Genomic DNA, 21,920 nt, shown 5'->3' on the forward strand with positions numbered 1-21,920 from the left:
GGTAGCTGGGTCCAGGTTGAAAAAAGAGTGAAGTCCATTTGGGGCAGGCGTATGGAAATGGATCTGCACAAGTGTATCATGGGAGCTTCTGTCAAAGCTGCTTTTCACCCATGTCTGCTTGTCTGCAGACCTTGAAGGGCATGCTCCAGACTCTGGAAAGCACTGGAAATGAGACTGCACAGCCAGGCTTGCAGAATTTTGCTCCTGATGAAGGACAAGAGTCTTGTCTCCCCCTTACACATTCTGTGTTCGCCTTGGCCCTCCTGATCTCATGTTAGTGTTGCCTTCCCTGGACAGAGGCTGGATGAGTTGGAAAAAGAAATGGTTTGAAGGCAGGAGATCAACTGGTAGGCGATGGTTACAAGGGCCCATCAGTGTTCCAAAGAGGGGCTGAAAGGCTGCCATCTCACGTCCATCCTGCTGTGGACTGGCTTGTATTCCTCGGGAAGAGCTCAAGCGGGGGCCATGTAAAAACCTGAAAATAGGAGACATGACAGTTGGCCCAGTGTTCTGAAGCAGTCCCTTGACATCTAGCTGCGCCTTTGGATTATCTTAATTGGAGCAGGAGAGATCAGAACTTAATTAGAACATAATTGAGCAGCTACATTAAACAGAGCTGGCTTAATGGCTGCTTTGTAAACTTCACCTGGGAATTCTTCCCATCAGCACATCCCTAAAAATATTTTGGGCACTCGCCATTAGGTTGGCGCTTCACTGTCATCGATGGCTAATAAAAATCGCCTGTTTATATCCTAGTGATAAGGACCAGCACAGACTCACATGACTTTGTTTTAACTGGATGTTATTTAAAATAACTGGGTGTTATTTATGCAAAACTAAGATTCTGTATTTCCTGGAGTTACTGGCTTTGGGGTATTTTCCAGAAAGTGACAGAAAACCCCATTCAAAATGACTTATATAGAAAACAATGTTTTCTTAAGATGTGAGAAGCCCATGGGGAGATCTTCTAGCACAGCTTGATTGGAGAGCCTCAATGATGTCTGTAGAGAAAAATGTTCTTTTTATTGGTGTTTATTCATTGATAAAATGACATTTCATTATGGCATGTTCGTATAATACTTAGACTATATTGTACCTCCCTTGTCTCCCCTCATCTCCCCAGTCTCCTACTGGTCCCCTTCCTCTTCTCAGATAGTCTTACTTCTGCTTTAAAGTCATGCATGTGTGTTTAACCTAAATTCCACATGTAAGGGAAAATATGAGCTGTTTGTCTTTCTTGGACATAGTCCCCATATCCCTGCTACCCTCCCCATGCATACTCCTCCCTCCCAGTCATCCCATTGTTCCCCAATGCTATTTCTTTTCTACTTTCATGCCATCTGAACATTTATTAAGTATCTATATAAAACCTAGGACCCACACATGAGAAAATGTGTCATTTGTCTTAAAGGTTGGCTAAACTTGCCTAATAATGATTATCTCCTGTTGTAATCATTTTCCTGCAAATGACATACTTCATTCTTCCCTACAGCAGAACACAGTTCCACACTATTTATCTGCATCATATTTTCTTTATCCATTTTTATGTTGGTGAACCTTTTCTTTTTTTTCTTTTTTATATTTGCAATTGCATGGGTCCATCAGATCAAATGAAATATTTATCCTTAGACAGTCAAATAATATTATCTAAGTACACCCATCACATTTACATAAAGAAAGGCTGAAGGGTGATAATTTTATTTTATTTTTTTATTTTATTCTTTCCATTCAAAAATTTATACTTCCTCCCCTCCCCCATTCCCCTCCCGCTCCCCCACTCATCCTTCTCCCTCCCCAGGGTGATAATTTTAGATAACATGTTTTTGTTATATTTCTTTTAAGATGTTTTAAATGGGAAGTTATATGTAATATGGTCATATATAATTTCTAAATTTTGAAACAGGCATTTCATGGCATGCTTATATGGAATAACAATGTAATCAGTTATAAAAGAATTCCAATGTAAAAGATAGGAGTTTTGTTAAGACTTATATCTATTTAGGTTTTACAAAATATATTTATATATATTGTGTTTTCCAGAAAAGAATTGGCCTAAACAATTAAAAGGAATGCCTTTCATTGTCTCTTTACATTCTTGAAAAATTGTCTAACTATAGTAATGAATTCTGAGTATTGCTCACTAAAATTAAATTTTTTTTCTCATTTTTTAATTAAAAATTTCCATCTCCTCCCCTCCTCCTCCTCCTTCCCTCCCCTCCCCTCCACCCATACCTCCACTCCCTCCCTCTCCAGGCCAAAGAGCCATCAGGGTTCCCTACACTATGTTAAGTCCTAGGTCCTCCCAACTCCCCCCAGGTCCAGGAAGGTGAGCAACCAAACTGACAAGGCTCACACAGAGCCTGTCCTTGTCGTAGAGACCAAGCCCATCGCCATTGTCCTTGGCTTCTCTGTCAGCCTCCACCATCAGCCACTTTCAGAGAGTCCGGTTTGGTCGGATGTTCCATCAGTCCCATTCCAACTGGACTTGGTGGTCTCCCGTTAGTTCTGTCCCACCGTCTCAGTGGGTGAACGCACCCCTCACGGTTCTGACTTCTTTTCTCATGTTCTCTCTCCTTCTGCTCCTCATCAGGATCTTGGGAGCTCAGTCTGGTGCTCCAGTGTGGGGCTCTGTCTCTATCTCCATCCATCTCCAGGTGAAGGTTAATATCTAGGAGAATAACTGTATGTTTTTTCTTTGGTGGTGAACCTTTTCTTAAAGACAGGACATGACTATAGAGCCCAGGCTAACCTCAAACAGGCAGTCCCCCCTGCCATAGCCTCGGGAGTGTTGGAATTACAGCTGTGCACCACCCAAGCCAGCTGTGGGGTAGAATTATGTACGCCCCTTTAATCCAGATGTCATTGTTTTTAAATGTCAGTCCTTTCTCTTCCCAGCCTTCAGCCATTTAGTCTCTCACCTGTGTGTGGGCTCAGCATAAACGCTGGTATAGGCTACTCCATGGCTTGATCTCATATGAGTTAATGTGTGCCTTTTCACTCTTTGAGAGTAGTGGTTTATTTTTTGTTTATTTTTTGTCTTTTCATATTTTGAGACAGTGTTTCTCTGTGTAGTTTTGGAGTCTATCCTAGAACTTGCTCTGTAGACCAGGCTGGCCTCAAACTCACAGTCATCTGCCTGTCTCTCCCTCCCGAGTGCTGAGATTAAAGGCGTGTACCACCACCACTGCCCGGAGTGTTTTTTGTTTGTTTGTTTAAAACAATATTCTCTTCTATCTTCTTTTTTTTTAAGATTTATTTATTAAGTATATAGTGGTTTGTCTGCCTGTGTGCCAGAAGAGAGAGCCAGATCTCATGACAGATGGTTATGAGCCACCATGTGATTGCTGGGAATTGAACTCAGGACCTTTGGAAGAGCAAACAGTGCTCTTAACCTCTGAGCCATCTCTCCAGCCCTCTTCCATCTTCTTTTGACCATTTTTTTCAGTTCTACAGACCCAACATGTAACTGTTACAACCATGTTTTGTTTTATTTGCTTCACGATGTATCTCCCCACCAACCCATCAGTCGTCCCCCCCCACCCCCCCCACCCCCGTCCGTTGTGCTGCTTGGGATTGATCTCAAAGTAAATTACAGATTTGTGATAACATACCCCTTGTCCCATGACTCTTGTCCTTCTCCCTTTCAACTTCACGTTTCTTTTCAACTTTACATTGGTTTGAGACAGGGTCTCCTGTATCTGTCCCAGGCTGGCCTCCAACTCCACGTGTAGCCAAGCGTGACATTGAACGGGTGGTCTCCTGCCTCCTCCCCCCAACTTCTGGTTTCTGGCATCCACTACCACATCCACTGTTAGCTGTAGATTTTGTTGGGTTTTGTTTGGATTTGGGGCCTAGAAAGATAGCTCACTGTGCACTCTCAAAAACAAACACATAACAACAAAAATAATGTGTTTTAACTTTGTAGTTGCCTGTTTGCCCTGCTCATACAATATGCACACTTGTGCCTTTTAGCAGTCAAGGATTCCTTGTGGCTGCCCACGTCCCATGAGCCTGGCAGCCCAAGTGTCTTCAGTCTTGAGCTTCTCCTTTTCTATTACTTCCTCTCTTATCTCTTCATGCACCACAGCTTTTCAGCTGCCTTCCCTTCTCCCTTTCGGCTCCCCAGCAGATAATTTCTAAACCAAACAACAGCTGAACAATACCTCACTGTTTCGCATGTCTGGGTATGCAGGGCACGTCCACGCCTGCCCAGATGAAGGAAAATATCATCTCTCGCAGTTTATTTCTTTGCATCAAAAGCGGATAAATCTGTGCATGAGCTACGCGGCTATGTCAGGGTCTGTTTAATAGGGCGAGCGAGGCTGTATCCTCTGCCTAGAATCTTTACCGCTCCCGGGTGTGAGAAATGCGGACAAGCCTTGTATGTGGGAAGAGGGAGGATAGCATCTTACAGTTGCCTCATTGTGTAAGCCATTAGACTGCAATTCGTGCTTGGTTACATATTCACATTGTTGTAACAAGTGTTTTCTTCTTTTAAGATAGCTTTTGAACGGAGCCTTCCCTTTCTTACATGGCCTTTAAAAAGCAAAAAAACAAAATGCACTTTGGACTGGGGTGGTGGTGGTGGTGGTGGTGGTGGTGGTGTAAAGTTGGGAAGGAGGGGGTTCTGGATCTGGGAGGGATGGACAGAGGGGAGGGGGGGTGACTGTAACCAAAATATGCTTACTAAATTCCCAAAGAGCTAAAACGAAATGAGAAAAAAATATTGTGTGTCAAACAAAGAAGCCCTCTCTAGGATTTAGCAGTTTTCATTCTACCCCCTTGGCTGGCAGTGTTTCAGTGTCTTTGTTAAAGCTGTTGGCTTGAAGGTAAAAGACAGCACATAATCTCCAGCGATCCGGGCACCAGGCGCTTTCTTCGCTAACAGCCACGATAAAGCTTCCTTTAAAACCCTAAGCAGCACTTTGCTTTTCAGTGACCATCAGTTTCACAGCAGTGTGGTCAGCTTTCCGTAGGATTATAAAGCCAAATTGCTGCTTCTAAGAGAAGAAGAAAAAAGAAATCAGATGGAATTTTTCCTAAGAAAATATTGTGGTGAGCTGGAGCCTGGCGCTGTCAATGGAATACTTACTTAGAGTAATGGAGGCCCTGGGTTTGGTCCCCAGCACCACACAGACAAGGCATGGCAGTTTATGCCTGTAATCCCAGCATTTGGGAGGCAGAGAAATTCAGGGGCTGGAAATTCAAGGCCATTTAACCTCTGCTACATGGCTACTTTGAGGCCAGCCTAAGGGATACTCTGTTTCAAAGAGAGAGAGAGAGAGAGAGAGAGAGAGAGAGAGAGAGAGAGAGAGAGAGAGAGAGAGAGAGAGAGAGAGAGAGAGAGAGAGAGAGAAATTGTGGGAAATGAATGAAATGTATCCAGGATTATACTAATAAACCTTCCTTTGAAATGCCCGCATCCTTGTACATGAATCTCTCTTGCTCTGACGCCCTGGACCTGTTCCTGCATTTCTTCATTCATTTACTCCGCCGTCGTGGATGAAGCCAGGGATGGAAGGAGAGAAGGTGTGGATTCTGCTCCCCAGAGCTTGTGATCTGGAGGGAGATGTGTGCTGTCTGTGGTTGGTTGCTTTCTGAGGTGCTGAGGTGGGAAACTGCAGGACAGCCTTTCCTACATGGAAAGGGCTTTCTGGGTTAGCCTAGGATTCACAGGATTGGAGAACTGGAAAATAGTAGTTAAAGCAGTTGAAACTTTCTCTTTTGTAAACAATAATCAACCCAGCACAGATGGCTTGGAGACAAAAAAAAAAAAAAAAAAGACACTTTCAACAGGGTGTGTATCTCAGTGTGCCCAGGGTCAGACTGTGAGCTCTGAGAGTTCCATCCTGGGCACACCACCAATATCCGGGAAGGGAGGGGGGGGAGAGGAGGGGAGGGGAGGAGAGAGAGAGAGAGAGAAAGAGAGAGAGAGAGAGAGAGAGAGAGAGAGAGAGAGAGAGAGAGAGAGAGAGAGAGAGAGAGAGAGAGAGAGAGAGAAGAAAGGCACGCTGACTCCTGTACCTGGCAGGTCCAGGGTCTCATACAGTGCGATCAGGCGTTTGCTGTTTGCTGCTACAGTCTACCCGACGGTGTCCTGCTAATGGATCCCTGGTTGTCTTCTCTGGATAGGGCAGTTTTGGATTAACTGATTCCATCTTTCCATCTGCATCAGTCCTGTTTCCAAATAAGGTCATATTCTGAGGTACTGGGTTTAGGATGCTAGCAGAGGAATCTTGGTGAAGTGCAGTCCAGTCCCTTCTCTCCTTCCCTCCTGTTGGCTGGCCCCTATGGTTGGTAGGGGATGCTGGGTGATATGAGCTAGTCCCCTGCATCACTGGGCAGGGCAGGGTAGGGTATATCTAGAGGGACAGAGAAAATTTCCAGAATACTTTGCATTCTTGGGAGAGCTACCAACAGGGCTGCTAGCACCTCTAGACTGACTTGGTTCTTAGTCTCTGTCAAAGGGGATCTCCTTTCCTGGGGGTAACATACACAAATGACCATTTACTTCAGATCAGGCACCAGTGACCAGCCACATAAGTCATTCCACCTGGGTCTAGCTTGGTGAATCGGCGAGTTTCTGAGGCTGCTCACAGGCCAGTGGGTGACTCAAAGGCCGCCCCACTGAAAAGCCCAGCGTGGCTGGTGTCACAGCTCACACCCCTCATCCCTGGAGCTTCCTGCATTGCTGGCAGGCACCTCTGTCCCAGGAGTCTCCTTCCCAGCACTCATTACTGCTTGTCTGCTGGGGGAGGGCCCCTGTGATCCCATGGGCTCCTGAGGCTTCCTGAGTCCTACGCATGGACTGTGGGAGTCGGTACTCCCCTTCTACCCTGTGAGCTCCGCGTATCAAACTCAAATCATTTGGCTTTGCTGCAAGCACCTGGGCCCACTGAACCATCTCACTAGCCCTGCTCCCTGAGTTCTAAGCGTCATGTCTAGAGGATGGGGCATCTCAAGTCAGAGGAAAGTGCTGCAGAGCAAACCAGAAAGGGACCTTCTATTTTGCAGGTCCCTTAACAGTTCTCCGGCAGGGGCTGATGATTCTGTTTCAGCCACCAGAAGGGAGAATCCGGAGACAGGAGGGCTGGTGCTGTTTCCTTCTCAGCACAGCTCGACTCAATACCCTAGAATGTTTCCCCCTGTGACTTCCTAGGTAGACCTATATTTTGCTGCATGTAATGGTAAGAAGAGTGGCAATAAACCCAGTGGCATTTTTGTTGCCTTATATGTCAGGAGGGAGTAGTGCAGGCCCAAGCTGGCACAGTGGCTTAAGGCCCAGCTCCTCCTAACTCCTGCTCCATCATCTGTAGTGTGTGGAGTTGTGTTTGGTTTGTTTGTTTGAGGCAAGGTTACCTATGGCCCGAGCTGGCCTCAGGCTAGCGAAGTAGCTGAGGGTGGCGTCCAACCCCTCATCTTCCTGCCCCACTTCCTAAGGCTGAGTCACCATGCCAGGCTGAGCCTGTGGGTTTTGGTCTCAGGACATAAAGGGGCTATTCATTTCTAGGCCCACAGCCTGGAAGGGACAGCAGGCAGGAGAAACCAGGAAAGGAGAGTAATCATAGACATCTCTTGGCCATTTCTGTTTCTGTCTCTTAAGACAGAACTGTGACCCATAGATGTCTTTTTCTCCTCAGAAACCCAGGAAATCGTTTTGAGCCTAATTGATAGCTGTGCAGAGGCAGTAAGATTTCTGCTAAGAGATGGGTGTAGTATGGGTGCTGAGTTCAGCTAGCAGGAGCTGTGGCCCCACATGCTCGGCTTCTACCTTTTGGTGCTTAAACTTTTCACGTTTATGTTTTTCCCTCCACCTTTGAAAGGAGCACCCAGATCTGAAGTCCAGCTGTGGGCTTGAGTAGACAGAGGGACCCAACAAACGCGGTGTGCCCTGTGCCCAGTGTTTCAGTCAGTAACCATGTGCTTCAGCTGATGGCCCAATAGCTAACCACACAAGATGAGGTCACACCACCCAGTGCTCTTGGCACTGTCCTAGTCTATGATGCTTGTACAGTGACAGAAAGGTTGTCTCTCTCAAAATGTATCCTGCTTGTTCTCTCTGTGCGTCACGCATGGCAAAGCAAGCTGTGGTTTAGATAAGAAGCTCCTTTCCAGCAGCTCCTATAGCATCAGCCTCTTCAGGGCTGGAAAGATGGCTCAGAGGTTAAGAGCACTTGGTGCTCTTGCAGAGACCAGGGTTCAGTGCCCAGTGCCAACAATGTCTCACAACCATTCCATAACCCCAGTTCCAGGGATCTGACATCTTCCGACCTCCGATGGTACCAGGAACATGCAGGCAAAATACTCCTACATATAAAACAAATAAATCTATCTTTTTTTCAAAGTCAGCCTTCTGAGGTATAGAACAAGGATGCATGTAATAAGCGCCCACTAGGTACACTCACTGCCTTTTATTAGTCAGAAAATGCTTTAGTCAAGGTTGACTAGAGAAATCCCCGTAGGTTGCTTTATACTGTCCACACACTGTTTGCTGACACACTTTTACACCTCATAATGGACCCATGCATATTAGAATGGGTCTAACCAATTTACTGCTCTCTTTGTGCTATACAGACATGCAGGTAAATTAAGAATATAGCTTAATTTTATCTTCTCCCTTTAGAGGAAGAGAACCAAATTCGTTGCCTGCGATTTCCTGACTGAGTGGCTGTACAAGTAAGTCGTTCCTGTCATTAATATTCAATGTTGCTGAGGATTTGATTGTATTAATTTTCAATAGAAGAACAACAACTGACTTAATTCTTGTCCTTTTTCTTGTCAATCAAACATGGCTGTGTGGCCAGTCAGAATCCGAAGAGGGCAGGGGAGCCATTCACAGAATTCTTCTCCATTCCCTTCGTGGAGGAATGGCTCAAGCACCAGTAAGTATGAATAGTTGACTTCCGATAGCTTTTCTCTTACATGTATGTGTGTTTGGTGTGCATGGATGTGCATATGAGTGTTTGTATGTGTGGGGGCCCACATGTAAAGACTGAGGCCGCCGTTGGAAGTCCTCTCTGATCACTGTTCACCTTGTTCATTGAAGGTCGCTGTTGTAGTCGGTTTGGGCGGCCAGCTTGCTCTGGGATCCTCTGTGTTTGCCTTCTGAGGACTGGAAGTGCAGGCAGCCATCATGCTCCTCCAGCATCTGTGTGGATTCTGGGGAGCCCAACTCTGGTCCTCATGCTTATGCAGCTCTAGCCACTGAGCCATCTTGCCCACCCAATCCTAATCTCAAGGTTATGCTCGCGATGGCTTTCTTTAGTGTAAGGAAATTTGCTCATGAACGGCATCTAGGACTCTAGGTCAGTTACGCTTGGGGCTTTTGTCTCCAGCTCGCTCTGTCTCCACACTGGTTCCTTCCAGAAACACTTCAGAAATAACACAGAAGAGTTCTTAGCCTAGATAATTTTCCTTCCCAGTGTCTTTCTCTGTCTCCATTTCTGTCTGTCTCTCTGATAGTGAGGCTTGAGCTCAGGGCCCTTGTGCCTGCCAGATGACCAGCTATTTACCAGCAGAGCTGCACTTCCCCCCAGGTCTCACACTCAAGCCCAGCCTAATCTACACTGTGAATTCAAGGCCATCCAGAGCTAGACAGTGAGCCGGAGGTGAGTGCCAAGAGATGGCTCAGTGGGTAAGAGCACCTGTTCTTGCAGAGGACCCAGGTTTTATTCTAAGTACCCCCATGGCAGTGCACAAACATCTGTAACTCTGGTTCCAGGGAATCTAGTGCTGACCTCTACAGGTACTAGGCTCCCATGTGGTGCACAGACTTGCATGCACCAAAACACCCATACACATACAGTGAACCTAAAAACAACATACAAGACCTTCTATCCATGAGATCCTTCATGAGAATCTTATAGATCCCTAGTCTCTTACTGCCTGGGATGCTTCAAGGGGCCTCGAGGTCCCCTCGTAGCTCACAGAGACACACTGAGATGTAGCAGCCATCTTTGCAGCTGGAGACACAGTGCTCTGGTTCTTGCTGGCTTTTGTGTTCTGTGCTTTCATTATCTTTCCAGGAGATGCCCAGGAGCATGACAAAAATGAAATAGAATCCACAGGATGTAATAAAACCTGAACAACACCTCCCCGCCATAACACAGAGAATTCGGTGCTGAGGACACCAGAAATGGACCAGTCAGGGCTGAAGCCCCAGAAGAGAGAGGCGTGTTGCTAAGCAGCTGTAGTTTGCGTGGTGTTAACAAAACAGTAAGGAAAGTGGTGAGGCGGAGACCCTTCCCAGGCCTGGAGCCAGCCCCACTGGGTTGAGTCCTGACTTGCATTGGAGGATTTAGGGAACGTGCTCTTCTGGAGTACCCTGGAGCTGGAAGAGCCAGCGAAGCAAGCAGGAACCAGAGTCCTTCTGGCATATGAATGTCTCAAGGCTGGCGGTAAGGCAGTTTACCCCAGTTGAGAACATCTGCTCTAATCCTGTGGTTTTTCTTTTTTTTTTTTTAAAAAAATTTATTTATTATGTATACAATATTCTGTCTTTGTATATGCCTGCAGGCCAGAAGAGGGCACCAGACCCCATTACAGATGGTTGTGAGCCACCATGTGGTTGCTGGGAATTGAACTCAGGACCTTTGGAAGAGCAGGCAATGCTCTTAACCTCTGAGCCATCTCTCCAGCCCCTCCTGTGGTTTTTCTACCCTGGCTGCATTTAAGCATCATCTGCAAGCCAGGGCTAGAGAAATGGCTCAGTCGTTAGAGGCTCAGCTCACAACTAAAATATAACATTAAATGCAAGTCAGGAGTGGCGGCGATGCCTTTAATTCCAGCATTCAGGAGGCAGAGGCAGGTGGATCTCTGTGGGTTTGGGGCCAGCCTGGTCTACAGAGCGAGTTCCAGGTAGCCTAGGACTATATAGTGAGACCTTGTCCCTAAACCTAACAATAAGAATAAAAATTGTTAAATCGTCTATAGAACTTTGTTTTCCTGGAGACCTGTTACATCCAAACTTTCAGGATGGCCTGAGCATCACTTTATTTTGTTTTTGTTTCTAAAAGCTTCCGCTATGTACAGTTTATTTGTTATGGTTTCTATTTTTTGAGAAAGAATCTTACCATGTAGCCTAGGTTGGCCTTAAACTTTCAATCCTCCTGTCTCAGCTTCCTGAATACTAGAATGAGAGGTGTGTATAAATCTAGCTTCCTGAGTAACCTTAGAGTACAATCAGGTTTGAATTCTCTGTTGGGGAGAAGTCAGCCTGCATCAGAGGTCACCCTGCATCTAGGCTAACTGGGCTAACCGAGCAGTCACTCTGCTAAATGCTTTGTTGACTGTGATCCCTTTTTAACCTCCCCGCAGCTCTTGGATAGAGATGCTGAAAGTGGGAAGTGGACAATAAAGGAAGTAATCTTGGGGAAATAAAGTCATCACTGCGCTGCTTCCCCGCTCATGTAGCCCCATCAGTCTGACCACACTCTTATAAACGATAGCGAGGTTAAAACACACAGGAAGTAAAGAATGAAGGAGATGCTCCACTCTGTTCTTAAACTTCTCTGCCTAAGAGGTTCTTAATCCTTTTCACCCCCTCCTCACAGAGTCCAAGGAAGGCTGGTAGGTTTATGAGTGCTATACTGGGCCATGCAGGTGGGCTCATGAGTTTTGGGGGCAGTAGAGACAGGACTTGAACCCAGGCAGCCTGCCTCCAGTCAGCCCTGTCAAGAGCTCAGTTCACCACTACTGCCTTCCATGTCAACCGGAACGTGACAGGATCAGAACTGAGACTGGGAGAAAATTGACCTCATAAAGGATGTAATACATGCACATGGTAATCTAGGGGATCTGAAGTGGGCATTTTGACTTAATGAGAGCTTCCTTTCCTGGCCTGTCTTTAGCAAACAACCCCTGTGTGAGATGTAATGCTAAATATATCTGCTACCACTTAACTGCCTCTAGTAAGCCTGTCTACCAGTCTGTGAGCCGTCTTCTGCTGGAACCTGGGTCTTATTTTAATGTCAAAGTCCAGCTGCCTACAGCACAATGCCATTGTCATGTGAGATCACAGCTGGATTGGAGGGTTTTGCCACAGGTGGCTGTTAGTGATTATCCTGTAAATGATCCTTTTCCTACATGATCCATCCATTCCCCTCTCTCCCTGCCCTCAATTTAGCAGACTCTGTATTCTGTCTAGTCTTCTATAGCTACTCTTCCCAAGCTTATTTTTGTTTGAATATTTTTTGTATAGCCTAGGACATTGACAATCTTTAAAAATACTCTTCAGCTCATAAAACTGTAACTAGAATTAATCATGTACAAAATATGCATCTTTATGAAATAAATTATACAGTGAAAAAAAAAAACACTTCAAGTCAAGGATTGTCATGGAATTAAATCACTCTAGACCTAAAGAGTCTTTCAGAATGATGTTTCATCCCAATATGGATGACTTTAATTTTTCTCCTAGCAAAGGATTACTTTAAGAATGCAGAACGGGCCTGAGGCTGAGGCTCAGGTAGGAGAGGTAGAGCACTTGCCTAGCACCCTGAAGCCCGGGGTTTAGTCGCCAGCACTTCATAACCGGGTGTGGGGGTGCATGCCTGCCATCTCAGCACTACAGAGGTGGAGGCAGAGGGGCAGAAATTCAGTCCTTACTTACTCCTTAATTAGATAGCTGCAAAGCAAGTTTGAAACCTTGTCTCGAAAGAAGGTTGCAAAAAGAAGAGGAGGGGGATATTCATAAAGAAGAGGGGGGATATTCATTCCTTTTCTTTTTGCTCTACCTTCCCATTTCTGGTAGATATTTATGGCTTTTCCATAGTTATAATAAAACATAAGTTATATTAAAACATAAGACTTTTCTGCATTGATTTTCTTGCTTCTGGGTGCTTAACTTCCCGTGTTTCTCAGTTCAGGTACTCTAGTGAGCTAGAGCACTCAGCTGAGGCTGGGATAGGGCTGTCCAAACAGCAGGAATCCCCCATGATTACCATCTAAGCCTGTTCAGTCTGAGGCACCAGGAGGGAATTTCTGTTCCACTAGACTTAGATCTTTGCTTTTGTTTTTTCAGCTGTAGAGATCAAACCCAGGGCCTTAGGCCTGTTAGACAAGTGCTCTACCTCTGGGCTGCAGCCCTGGGTCTAGATTTGAATCTCTCAGTGACAATTCTGGGGTTGGTGAAAGCAATCAGATAGCAAAACTGTGCCTGATAAAAAGCAGGACCGAGAGATGATAAGAGTCTGAGTTCTTCTTTCTTTCTTTCTTTCTTTCTTTCTTTCTTTCTTTCTTTCTTTCTTTAATTATTTATTATCCGGTCACACCTACTGCCAACTCTGTTCCTTTGGAGTTAAGTGAGCAGGTAAACACCTTCTTTCCTACCTTTTCTTCCTTTAGCCAGCTTGAGTTTAATTTCTGGTACTTGCAGATGAGAGCACCCTGATAATACGTTCTCTTTCCTGACGCTGCCATATCCCCTCCAGTGCTCTGGAGTAGACAGCTTTCTCTAGGTTCTGCTGCAGTAACAAAGAGCCCCACGTCTCAGTGCTCTACACCACAGGTCTGCTGCTCACTCTTTTCATGCTGTGTGCTTCTCATCCTGGGCTCTGTTCTATGTCTCATTTCGGTCTAGGTCTTAGGATGAAGGAGCAGACCCCTTCCTTGGCCTCATAGAGGAGGAAGAACAATGGCTAAGCCATGCGATTGGCAAATACTGCTGCTGTTTACATCCCATTTGCTAATACAAGTTATGTGGCCAAGTTTGACATCCGTGTTAGAAGGGAGTGCACCTTGCTGTACAGTGGTGGCGCATGTCTTTAATCCCAGCACTTGGGAGGCAGAGGCAGGTGGATCTCTGTGAATTCAAAGCCAGCCTGGTCTACAGCGTGAGTTCAACGACAGCCAGAACTGTTAAAGAGAGAAATCCTATCTTGAAAAACAAAACAAAACAAAACAAAACAAAAAAAAAAAAAAAAAAAGGAGGAGGAGGCCTGCACCTGCCTCAGGGAGGACTGGAAGCTGTGTAGCCCAGAGCAGGTGTGTGTGCCCTTTTCCTCCACAGGAAAAGGAGCCATGACGAGATCAGTGCTGCAGTCAACCGAGGACTCTCCTGCGTGTGAGGAAGGAGTTTCTTCCCTACCTGCCTTTCAGAGGGGTGTGCACTGTGCCGTACCTTCTGCTGGCCTTCCCCTGACTCAGAAGCCAGCACCACCCTCTTGACGCGTATAGCCCTAATCAACCAGCCAGGCGGAGCCAATGGCTTTATTTGCTAGCACCTTCAGAACAGGAAGCATATCGATTTTTTATTTTTATTTTTTACTATTTCAGCCAAAAAGTATTGCCCTGAGATTCAGTCAGAGTCATTAGCAAAAAAGAAACAGCGAATTGAGCTGGACACAAAGGGTCCACTGCCCTTCTGGTCTCATGTCTCAGGGGAGGAGGCTCGTGAAAGATGTTGTTGAAACTGAGGCCTTCAATGAAGCTACGATTGTGTTAGAAAAGAAAAGGTTGCTTTGGGTAAAGGGTTTTTTTTCAGCCAAATTCTAGCCCTGGACAAAATAAATAAAGAGAAATCCCACCGTAGTTTGATGATGATAGGTGTCTTATGACCACAACCTGAGGTGAAAACAGAATTGCCTCTGTGGCATCTGAGGACAAGTCCCAGAGGCAGGGCTGCCTCTTCGCAGCGAAGTTAACAGTGGACTGGGGACACCTGAGCTTTCAGGGTAGCCCAGGCAACTGCACGTTTGCTTCTAATGTTCAGAACTACATGGCAGTTGGGCAGAAATTGTGCTGTCGCGCCCTCTTGATGGGGGGAAATGTCTTTCAATTAATCTTGTGTTACAGAATAGTCTCGGTCATCACCAAAGCCAGAATCTCAGGGGGACAGTCTGTCATCTTCTCTGCTGCTGTCTCATTTGTTTTCAGAGGGAGGCAGGAAGTGAAGCTGCTTCAGGGATTTGGGGCATGCTGAAATGGATAAATCCTGTCACCCGAGGGTTGACATACAGGTGGCCATCTTTCTAGGGCACCGGCCCATTTCCTTCCTCCCATTGCTGGGGAGCTTGTCTGCACACAAGCCAGTGGGCTCCACGGTTATTGCCTCCGTTTATGAGGGATGTATTAGCTGCCGCTGGCTGCTCCACGCCATTACCACACTCAGTAGGTTAAAATCACACATACTTCTTTTATGATTTTGGAGGATCCAGGTCCAAAATCAGTTTTACTAGGCCAGAGTTGAAGTGTTGGGATGGCCAGTGCCTTCTGGGGGCTGAAGAAAGAATTGTTGTCTCGATTTCCTGGCTTCTACAGGCCAATCCTGTGCTGCTATCTTGTCCCTCTTACTTCTAGCCCAGTACCTCTCCTGCCTTCCTCTTCTAAGTGGTGATAGCATTCTAGATAGTCCAAGATCACCTCTCCTGTCAAGGTCTTCAGCTCGTTACCTCTGCAGTTCCTTGTGCCACAAAGAGAACATACATCCCAGGGACTGGGGATTCAATGCAGAGATCTTGGGGGCACATTGCTGGTAAGCTTTCCGTGACTGTAACAAATGTGCACGCTAATCTACTTGTAAAGGGAAGGGCTTTACTTTGGTTCCCAGTGCAGTTTCCAGCCCATGGCTCTTTGTCTCTGTTACTTTGGGCCTATAGTTAAACAGTGTCTTGTGGCAGGAACGTATAGCTGAACAAAACCACTCATCTCAAAGATAGAATTCATATAGCTTCTCTTATGTGTACAATCTAGATTTACATAGCCATACATAGACCTCACACATACACCCGTGACATGGGACTTAGAGTCCTCTCTTGTTTCCGTGATAAAATATCCTGACAAGACAGCTTCAGGAAAAGGGGTGGATATGATTCCCGAGGGGACAGTCTATCGTGATGGGGTGCTGTGTGACACTGTTCCTTGGGGCAACATGAACAAACACCTACTCACTGCGGACAACTGATGTCAAATGAAAGTAAAGATACCACTAGTCCAAGTAGGTGGCCAGAGAGTTTATTGGGGTTATTTACAGGAGTGCAGGTGAGGGACTTCTTACAGGTGCAGAAATAACCCAAAGGCAGCTGCATCACCAAAGCCAGTACAACATGGGTGACAGTTCATAAAAACTAGAAACCTAGTACCCACTGCACAGCCTTCAGGCAGCTCAGTGGGTCAGAGGATGTATCTTTCAGGCAACTCAGATGGTCTTCTTTCAGGGAGTTTGCTGAGTCTGAGCCCCTTCTAGGCTCCTCAGTTGGTCTGAGAGTCTCTCTTAGCAGTCCTTACTGTTCATATAAGCTTGGGGAGGGAGGGTCCTAGTATATCTGGTCAGTTTGAAGGACTTTCTGAAGCCATTGAGTTGTTTACTTCCTGAGCTTAAGGAGCTTTCAAGTAGGATGAAATAATATACACATTCTCTCTGTCTCTGTCTCTGTCTCTGTCTCTCTCTCTCTCTCTCTCTCTCTCTCTTTCTCTCTCTCTCTCTCTCACACACACACACACCCCTTAGAATAATGTGAGATGTTTCCTATAGGCTCGCATGTTTACACATTTGGTCCCCTATAGGAAGCATCTCACATTAAACCAAAGCACTGTGAAAGCAGAGAAGGAACTCTGTGGGGAGGAAGAGGACCACTGATAGAGGAAGGATGGATAAGGGAGGGAGGAAGTGGCCAATTCAAATAGTAATATGTATAAGAACATGTCATAATAAAACTTATTTTGACATTAACTTAAAAAAAATAGACAAAACCCTCACCCTTCTCATGGCCAGGAAGCAAAAGAAAAAGAGAGGCTCAGAGTCTCACACTCCCCTTTAAGGACACCTTCCCTCCATCGACTGGAAGCTTTCCCCCAGGTCTTCTCTCTTAGAGGCCCCACTGTCTTCCAACAGTCTCATGCTGAAGACCAAAGCCTTACCATACAGGGCTCTGGGGAACAGTCCAGGTCTGACCAGAGTCAGCCACCAAAGGATCCAATGGTGTCACTAGTCACAGGATTTATGATGCAGGATATATAGTTCCCATGCCAACAGTTCTCCAGTTCCCTGCACATGGTAACTGAATGTGTCGCGATTTAATTCTGATGCTATGCAGAGTTAGCGTGGACACTGCAGGTCAAGGACCCTCCCACAAGAATGCCCATGCGTCAGATGTCATTGGAAGTATCTGGGTCCCAGACAACCATGCTTCTTCCTGAATTACCTACCTTAGGTGCTGTGGTCCAGGCATTATACAGTAAAAGGACAGTGACAGGTAATTGACAAACTCATGGAGTAGTGAGGAACCCGATTTGCAGAGCTTCGGGAACACTTCGGGGACACAATGTCGAATCGTCATTGCCATTTCTGTAAAGACCTTGTGGAACCATAGCGTTCCTCCTTTCCATCGTGGGCTTAGTCCTAAATAACCCCAATAGTATATTAATTATTGGGCATAACTTCTTTCTTTACAGGCAACTGGATGACCTCTTCCCACACTGTGGGGCCCTGGTGTGAAAGCATTCACTCAGCCAAAGAAACCTTTGTTCTCATAGTCAAATCTGCGTAAAGCTAGCCCCCCACAATTATTCTTTATGGCAGGACATCCAACAAGGAAAGGAGCCTTGCTAATAGAACACATAAGGACCTCGACAGGCATTGAGCAGGGAGACAGCATGTCTGCCCTTATTGATAAACAGGTCTGGGTGGCCCTGAATTCTCTAATAGCCAACTCAGCAGAGTGTAACCTATTGGCCTCTGCTCTACCCTAACGAGCTGTCAATATTCTGTACTTACCTTCACCTCGGGTTCACTGACACAAGATCTTAGTCCAGAAAATTAACTGTTTGTGCCTTTACCCATAGAAAAAAGCTTAGATCACTAAACCAACAACCCCAGAGAAAGGAATTCCTTCTCACCTGGGTGCCAGCGGATACAGCACCTCCTCCCCCCTCCCCAGCACCCTGTTGCTTAGCCCCGGGGAGGGGGGGCAAGCACCATCTGCTTTCTTCCTGTCTGGCTTATGCTGGTTGCCAGGGTTACCACAAACGCTGTGACCCCAGCTGCAGCTGGAATGGAAGTGCTTAGAGAGTGTACAACAGGAGCGTTTTCCTGCCCTTTTTCTCTACATTTATCAGTTACAAACTTCTAGCTTAACCCACCCAAATGTAGTTAACACACGGACAAACTCCCTCTCCCTCTCTTAGAATCATAGTCCTTCCCCTTACTTACCCTTCTCAGATAGGCCTGGGGGTGGACTTCACAGCCGTGCACCCTCTGAGACCGTAGTCCACGAACTGGTGCTTGCTTTACCAGTCTTATCCATCTCGTTGGCCCTAAGAGATGCATGCTTGGCATCAGTTATTTACCAAATAGTTTTTTGACTATGCCTGTGTGCATATGTAAACTGGAAACCTTGCGGGACTGAGGGGGAGCATTGAAAGAGCATTGGAGAGAGCACTGGGGAGAACAGAAGAGTCATAATTGGGACAAGACAAAAAGACGTCTGTGAGTTGATTTGTGTACCCTCAGACCTCTGTCAGTCAGCTGTCACCTGCTATGGTGGTCCTTCTGGATCCTGAGAGGTTAGGAGGATTGGCACCCACACATAAAACTCAATACTTAGGAGTTCTCACAACCTGGGGAAGCTAGAGATGGATCATGTGTTGGTGGGCGTGGCATCTACATGGAGGCCTTGGTGTGCAGATCCCCTCTGGGCTTGGTGTGACTGTTGCTCTCTGAAATAAGCAGTGGGATAACCTATTGGAAGCCACTGGGGAGCTCTTGGGAGTCAGGGCTGTTAATATAGCCTTGTGGGGGTAGAGTCAAGCAGGGCTCATGAAGTTCCTCCGGGAGCCCTCCTCATTGTTGCCTGTAAGAGGAAAACAATGGAACCCGTCAGCAGCTTTTCGGGAGTCATCCAGGCTGAGGTGGGACTTTCTGGTGGGGTAGCTGCCTTAGAGTCACCCACGCTCCTGTAAATAACCCCAACATACCAATTGGCTCATCCAGCTTGACAAATGGAATTCTTTCTTTGGTCTGTTGATGCTCCCCCTAGCTCTAGGAAAAGTCCTGTGACAGGCATGTATTACTGAATTCCTTGGCTATCTGGGAAGACTCCTTTAATATCTTTTTAGTCAAATTCTGTAACTTCTGGTCATTCTGGCTTTGGCATGTGCATTGGTATGTGTGCACACGTTTGTGTGTGAATGTGGGCACATGTGTGCTATGGTGCATATGTAAAGGTCAGAAGACAACCTAAATTACTGGTCCTCACTTCACACCTTAGTTGAGACAGGATCTCTTTGCTGTTCACCACTGTGTATACCATGCTAACTGGCCTGGGTGTTTTCAGGGATTCTCATCTGTCTTGCTGTAGGACACTGAGAGTACAGATGTGTGCCACTGTGCCAAGGTTTTACACGGGCACAGTGTAAAGTCTTCCTGCATGTGTGGCAAGTGGCTTACCCACTGAGACATTTCCCCAGACCTCATTCTGGTTTTTAAATGGTCTGGTTTTGCTGCTAGGCTTCACCCTGTATAAATTTTGTCTCCAATCTCCCTTCCTCATCTCAGGGACCTAGAATGTAGACAAAGGGATGTTACACACCCTAACCTGAGCTCACTCTCTGGAGACTGAATGGCAGGCCGGTTGTTAAATTTCCCCAAGTCACAATAGGAAAGACACGTGACTAGTTAACATCACAATTGGGGTATATTTTGCGGGATGGGGGGGGGGGGGATCAAGTCCATCAGTCTTGGTCTTTAAGAGCTTTCCGGTATCTCTTACCCACAGGGGGAGCATGTGGTCCTGATGCTGGCTGTTCTGTAGGCTGCTATCTGGGCTCACAGCTTCTGTGATGAGGTGGGCTGAGCAGCCCGCTGTGTGTCTAACCAGGGCAGTGACTCAGCCAACTAGAGTAATCACTGCTTGTTGATTTCCTGGGGAGGAGATTAGTGAGGGGGCGAAAGCCCAACCATGGGCCACTAACCATGATTTTTAAATGTTCTGGAAGGCCAACTCAGAAATTATGCCTGGACCTCTGGAGAATTTCCTCATGTCATAGAATCCTGGGATTAAAGGGATCCTAGGAGAGCCCATCTGAAGAGGTAGTCAGCTATATGTCAGGGGTCTATTGGACTTCAAGTCAAGACTGTGAGGGGGCTGGAGAGATGGCACCATCTGTAAAATGAGAACTTGAGTTCAGATCTCTGGTACCCAGGGAAAAAACTGGGTACAGTTGAACACACCTGTGGCCCAGTGCTGTGGAGGTGGGGATGGAGCTCCTGGCTGCTCACTGGCCAACCAGCCAAGCAGAATCAATAGGCTGCAGGTATTTTTTCCATGCCTCAAAAAAATAAGGTTGAGTGCAGTTAAGGAAGATGCTGACATCAACCTCTGCCTTCCACACATAACTGTACACACATGCACCTTCTTGTCCCAGAGTGTAAGTGCCCAGTAAAGGGTGTAAGAGAGTAAGGCAGTTAAGGTTGAAGGCCACATCTCTTGCCAGATACAGTAGGTGGATAGCACCCAATCCTAGGCCATTAAGAGACATTATGATTATGATGATTGATGTGAGCTTGGCCCGTGCCATCTTTTGAAATGGATTTCTGCCTGGATAATTCCTGCTTTTGTGTTCCAAGAGAACAGTTCATCTTTTATCTAAAGAAAGGAGGATAAATTTAATTTAAAATGTAATGTTCACGCTTTCTTTCTACCTGACTGTAATTCATACAACTGCATAGAGAAATATACAAGGACAGCCCTCCCAGATCTTTTTAGTGTGTATCTGTCTATGTCTGTGAGTGTGTGCTTATGTGTGTGGGCACGGGTGTGTGAACCTGTGCACATGAGCACCAGAAGAGAGTGTCACCTCCCTCAGAGACTGACTTGGGATGATGGGCTTGATGCAAGAGCACTGGGATCTGAGCTCTTGTTTGTGCGATTGCGCAGCAAGTACTCTTAATCCCCTCTTCACTGCCCCGTTTGCAATCATGCTATTACATCTTCTCTGCCCGCAAATCTTTTGCTTTGCAGCCAAAGCTGGGAAAGCACATGAATATATTTTCAAATCCACTACACACACACACACACACACACGCGCGCGCGCGCGCACACTCACACACTTAATTCCCAGTTAGGAAGAAAAGGAGGCTGCCATTCTGATGAGTGTTGCTAATAAGGCAAGTTGTCTTGGAGACCCTTAGTGACAGAATGTCTGCTGGGGATGTCCAGCCCCAGCCTTGAGGGACCTCTCTGCCGCAGCCTCCTCCTGTGATTGACACATTCATCTCGCTTGTCTCTAGTGTCCTGGTGATGAGGCTTGCCCCTTTATTTTTATCTGACCCCAGGCCAGCTGTACTGATTCCAAGACAGGGAAGACCCTGGAGTGGCATCTGTCCCTTCAAGATGGCCCACTGAAGCAAATAATTCCCAGGCTCTTCTCTGCAAGAGTAGATCCTTTTCATTCATCCCGATACATGCCAGCTCTCTCGCACTGATTCTTGTTTGCAAATGAGACAGCACTGTATTATTTAGCCATGAAAGCCAGGGACATCACTAAAACTGGCCTCATGTTACTGCCTCACAGGCCTATTAGCTATCTCATTTTGCCGTTCGCCCATGTCATTGAGATGCAAAGTGGCTCCAGGTCTCATTACTGGACAAGGCCATTTGTCGGACTGGTCTGGCCCCAGTGTCCTCAGCTTTGCAGTTATTCCTTCCTCTGGTCCCCAGCAGGAACACTGTTACTTTGACATTTGCCGCATCGGCACTGAGAAACATACCTGCAGCAGGGAAGATTGCCACCGAAAAGACGGGTACCACCAAATTTCCCCTCAGATGCCAGCCACAGATTCTTCTTTGTTAAAGCATCCTGACCCAGCTTCTATTATCAGCCATCAGCTGCTGAACTCCTTCTCCCACGCTGGTGACCTTCTAGCTGTCTCTTCGCTTCTTTGGTCACTCCCTGTTTCTGGACAGCTTGTTCTCAGAAGGAAG

The 21,920-nt window shown here is 46.4% G+C and overlaps 1 protein-coding gene across 1 annotated transcript in view; it reads left to right on the top strand.

The window, feature by feature from the left end:
- Nucleotides 1–21,920, top strand: part of Iqck (IQ motif containing K) — a gene marked incomplete at its 5' end in the record, with an annotated part of 95,915 nt that overhangs the window by 44,252 nt on the left and 29,743 nt on the right. Inside the window, 2 exons of the mRNA XM_042054011.1 lie at nt 8,624–8,676; nt 8,805–8,882. Coding sequence (XP_041909945.1) covers nt 8,624–8,676; nt 8,805–8,882 — 131 coding nt within the window. The remainder of the gene's footprint in view (nt 1–8,623; nt 8,677–8,804; nt 8,883–21,920) is intronic.

The sequence above is a fragment of the Arvicola amphibius genome, chromosome 1, assembly GCF_903992535.2.
Source record: "Arvicola amphibius chromosome 1, mArvAmp1.2, whole genome shotgun sequence".
In the NCBI taxonomy this organism is placed as follows: domain Eukaryota; kingdom Metazoa; phylum Chordata; class Mammalia; order Rodentia; family Cricetidae; genus Arvicola; species Arvicola amphibius.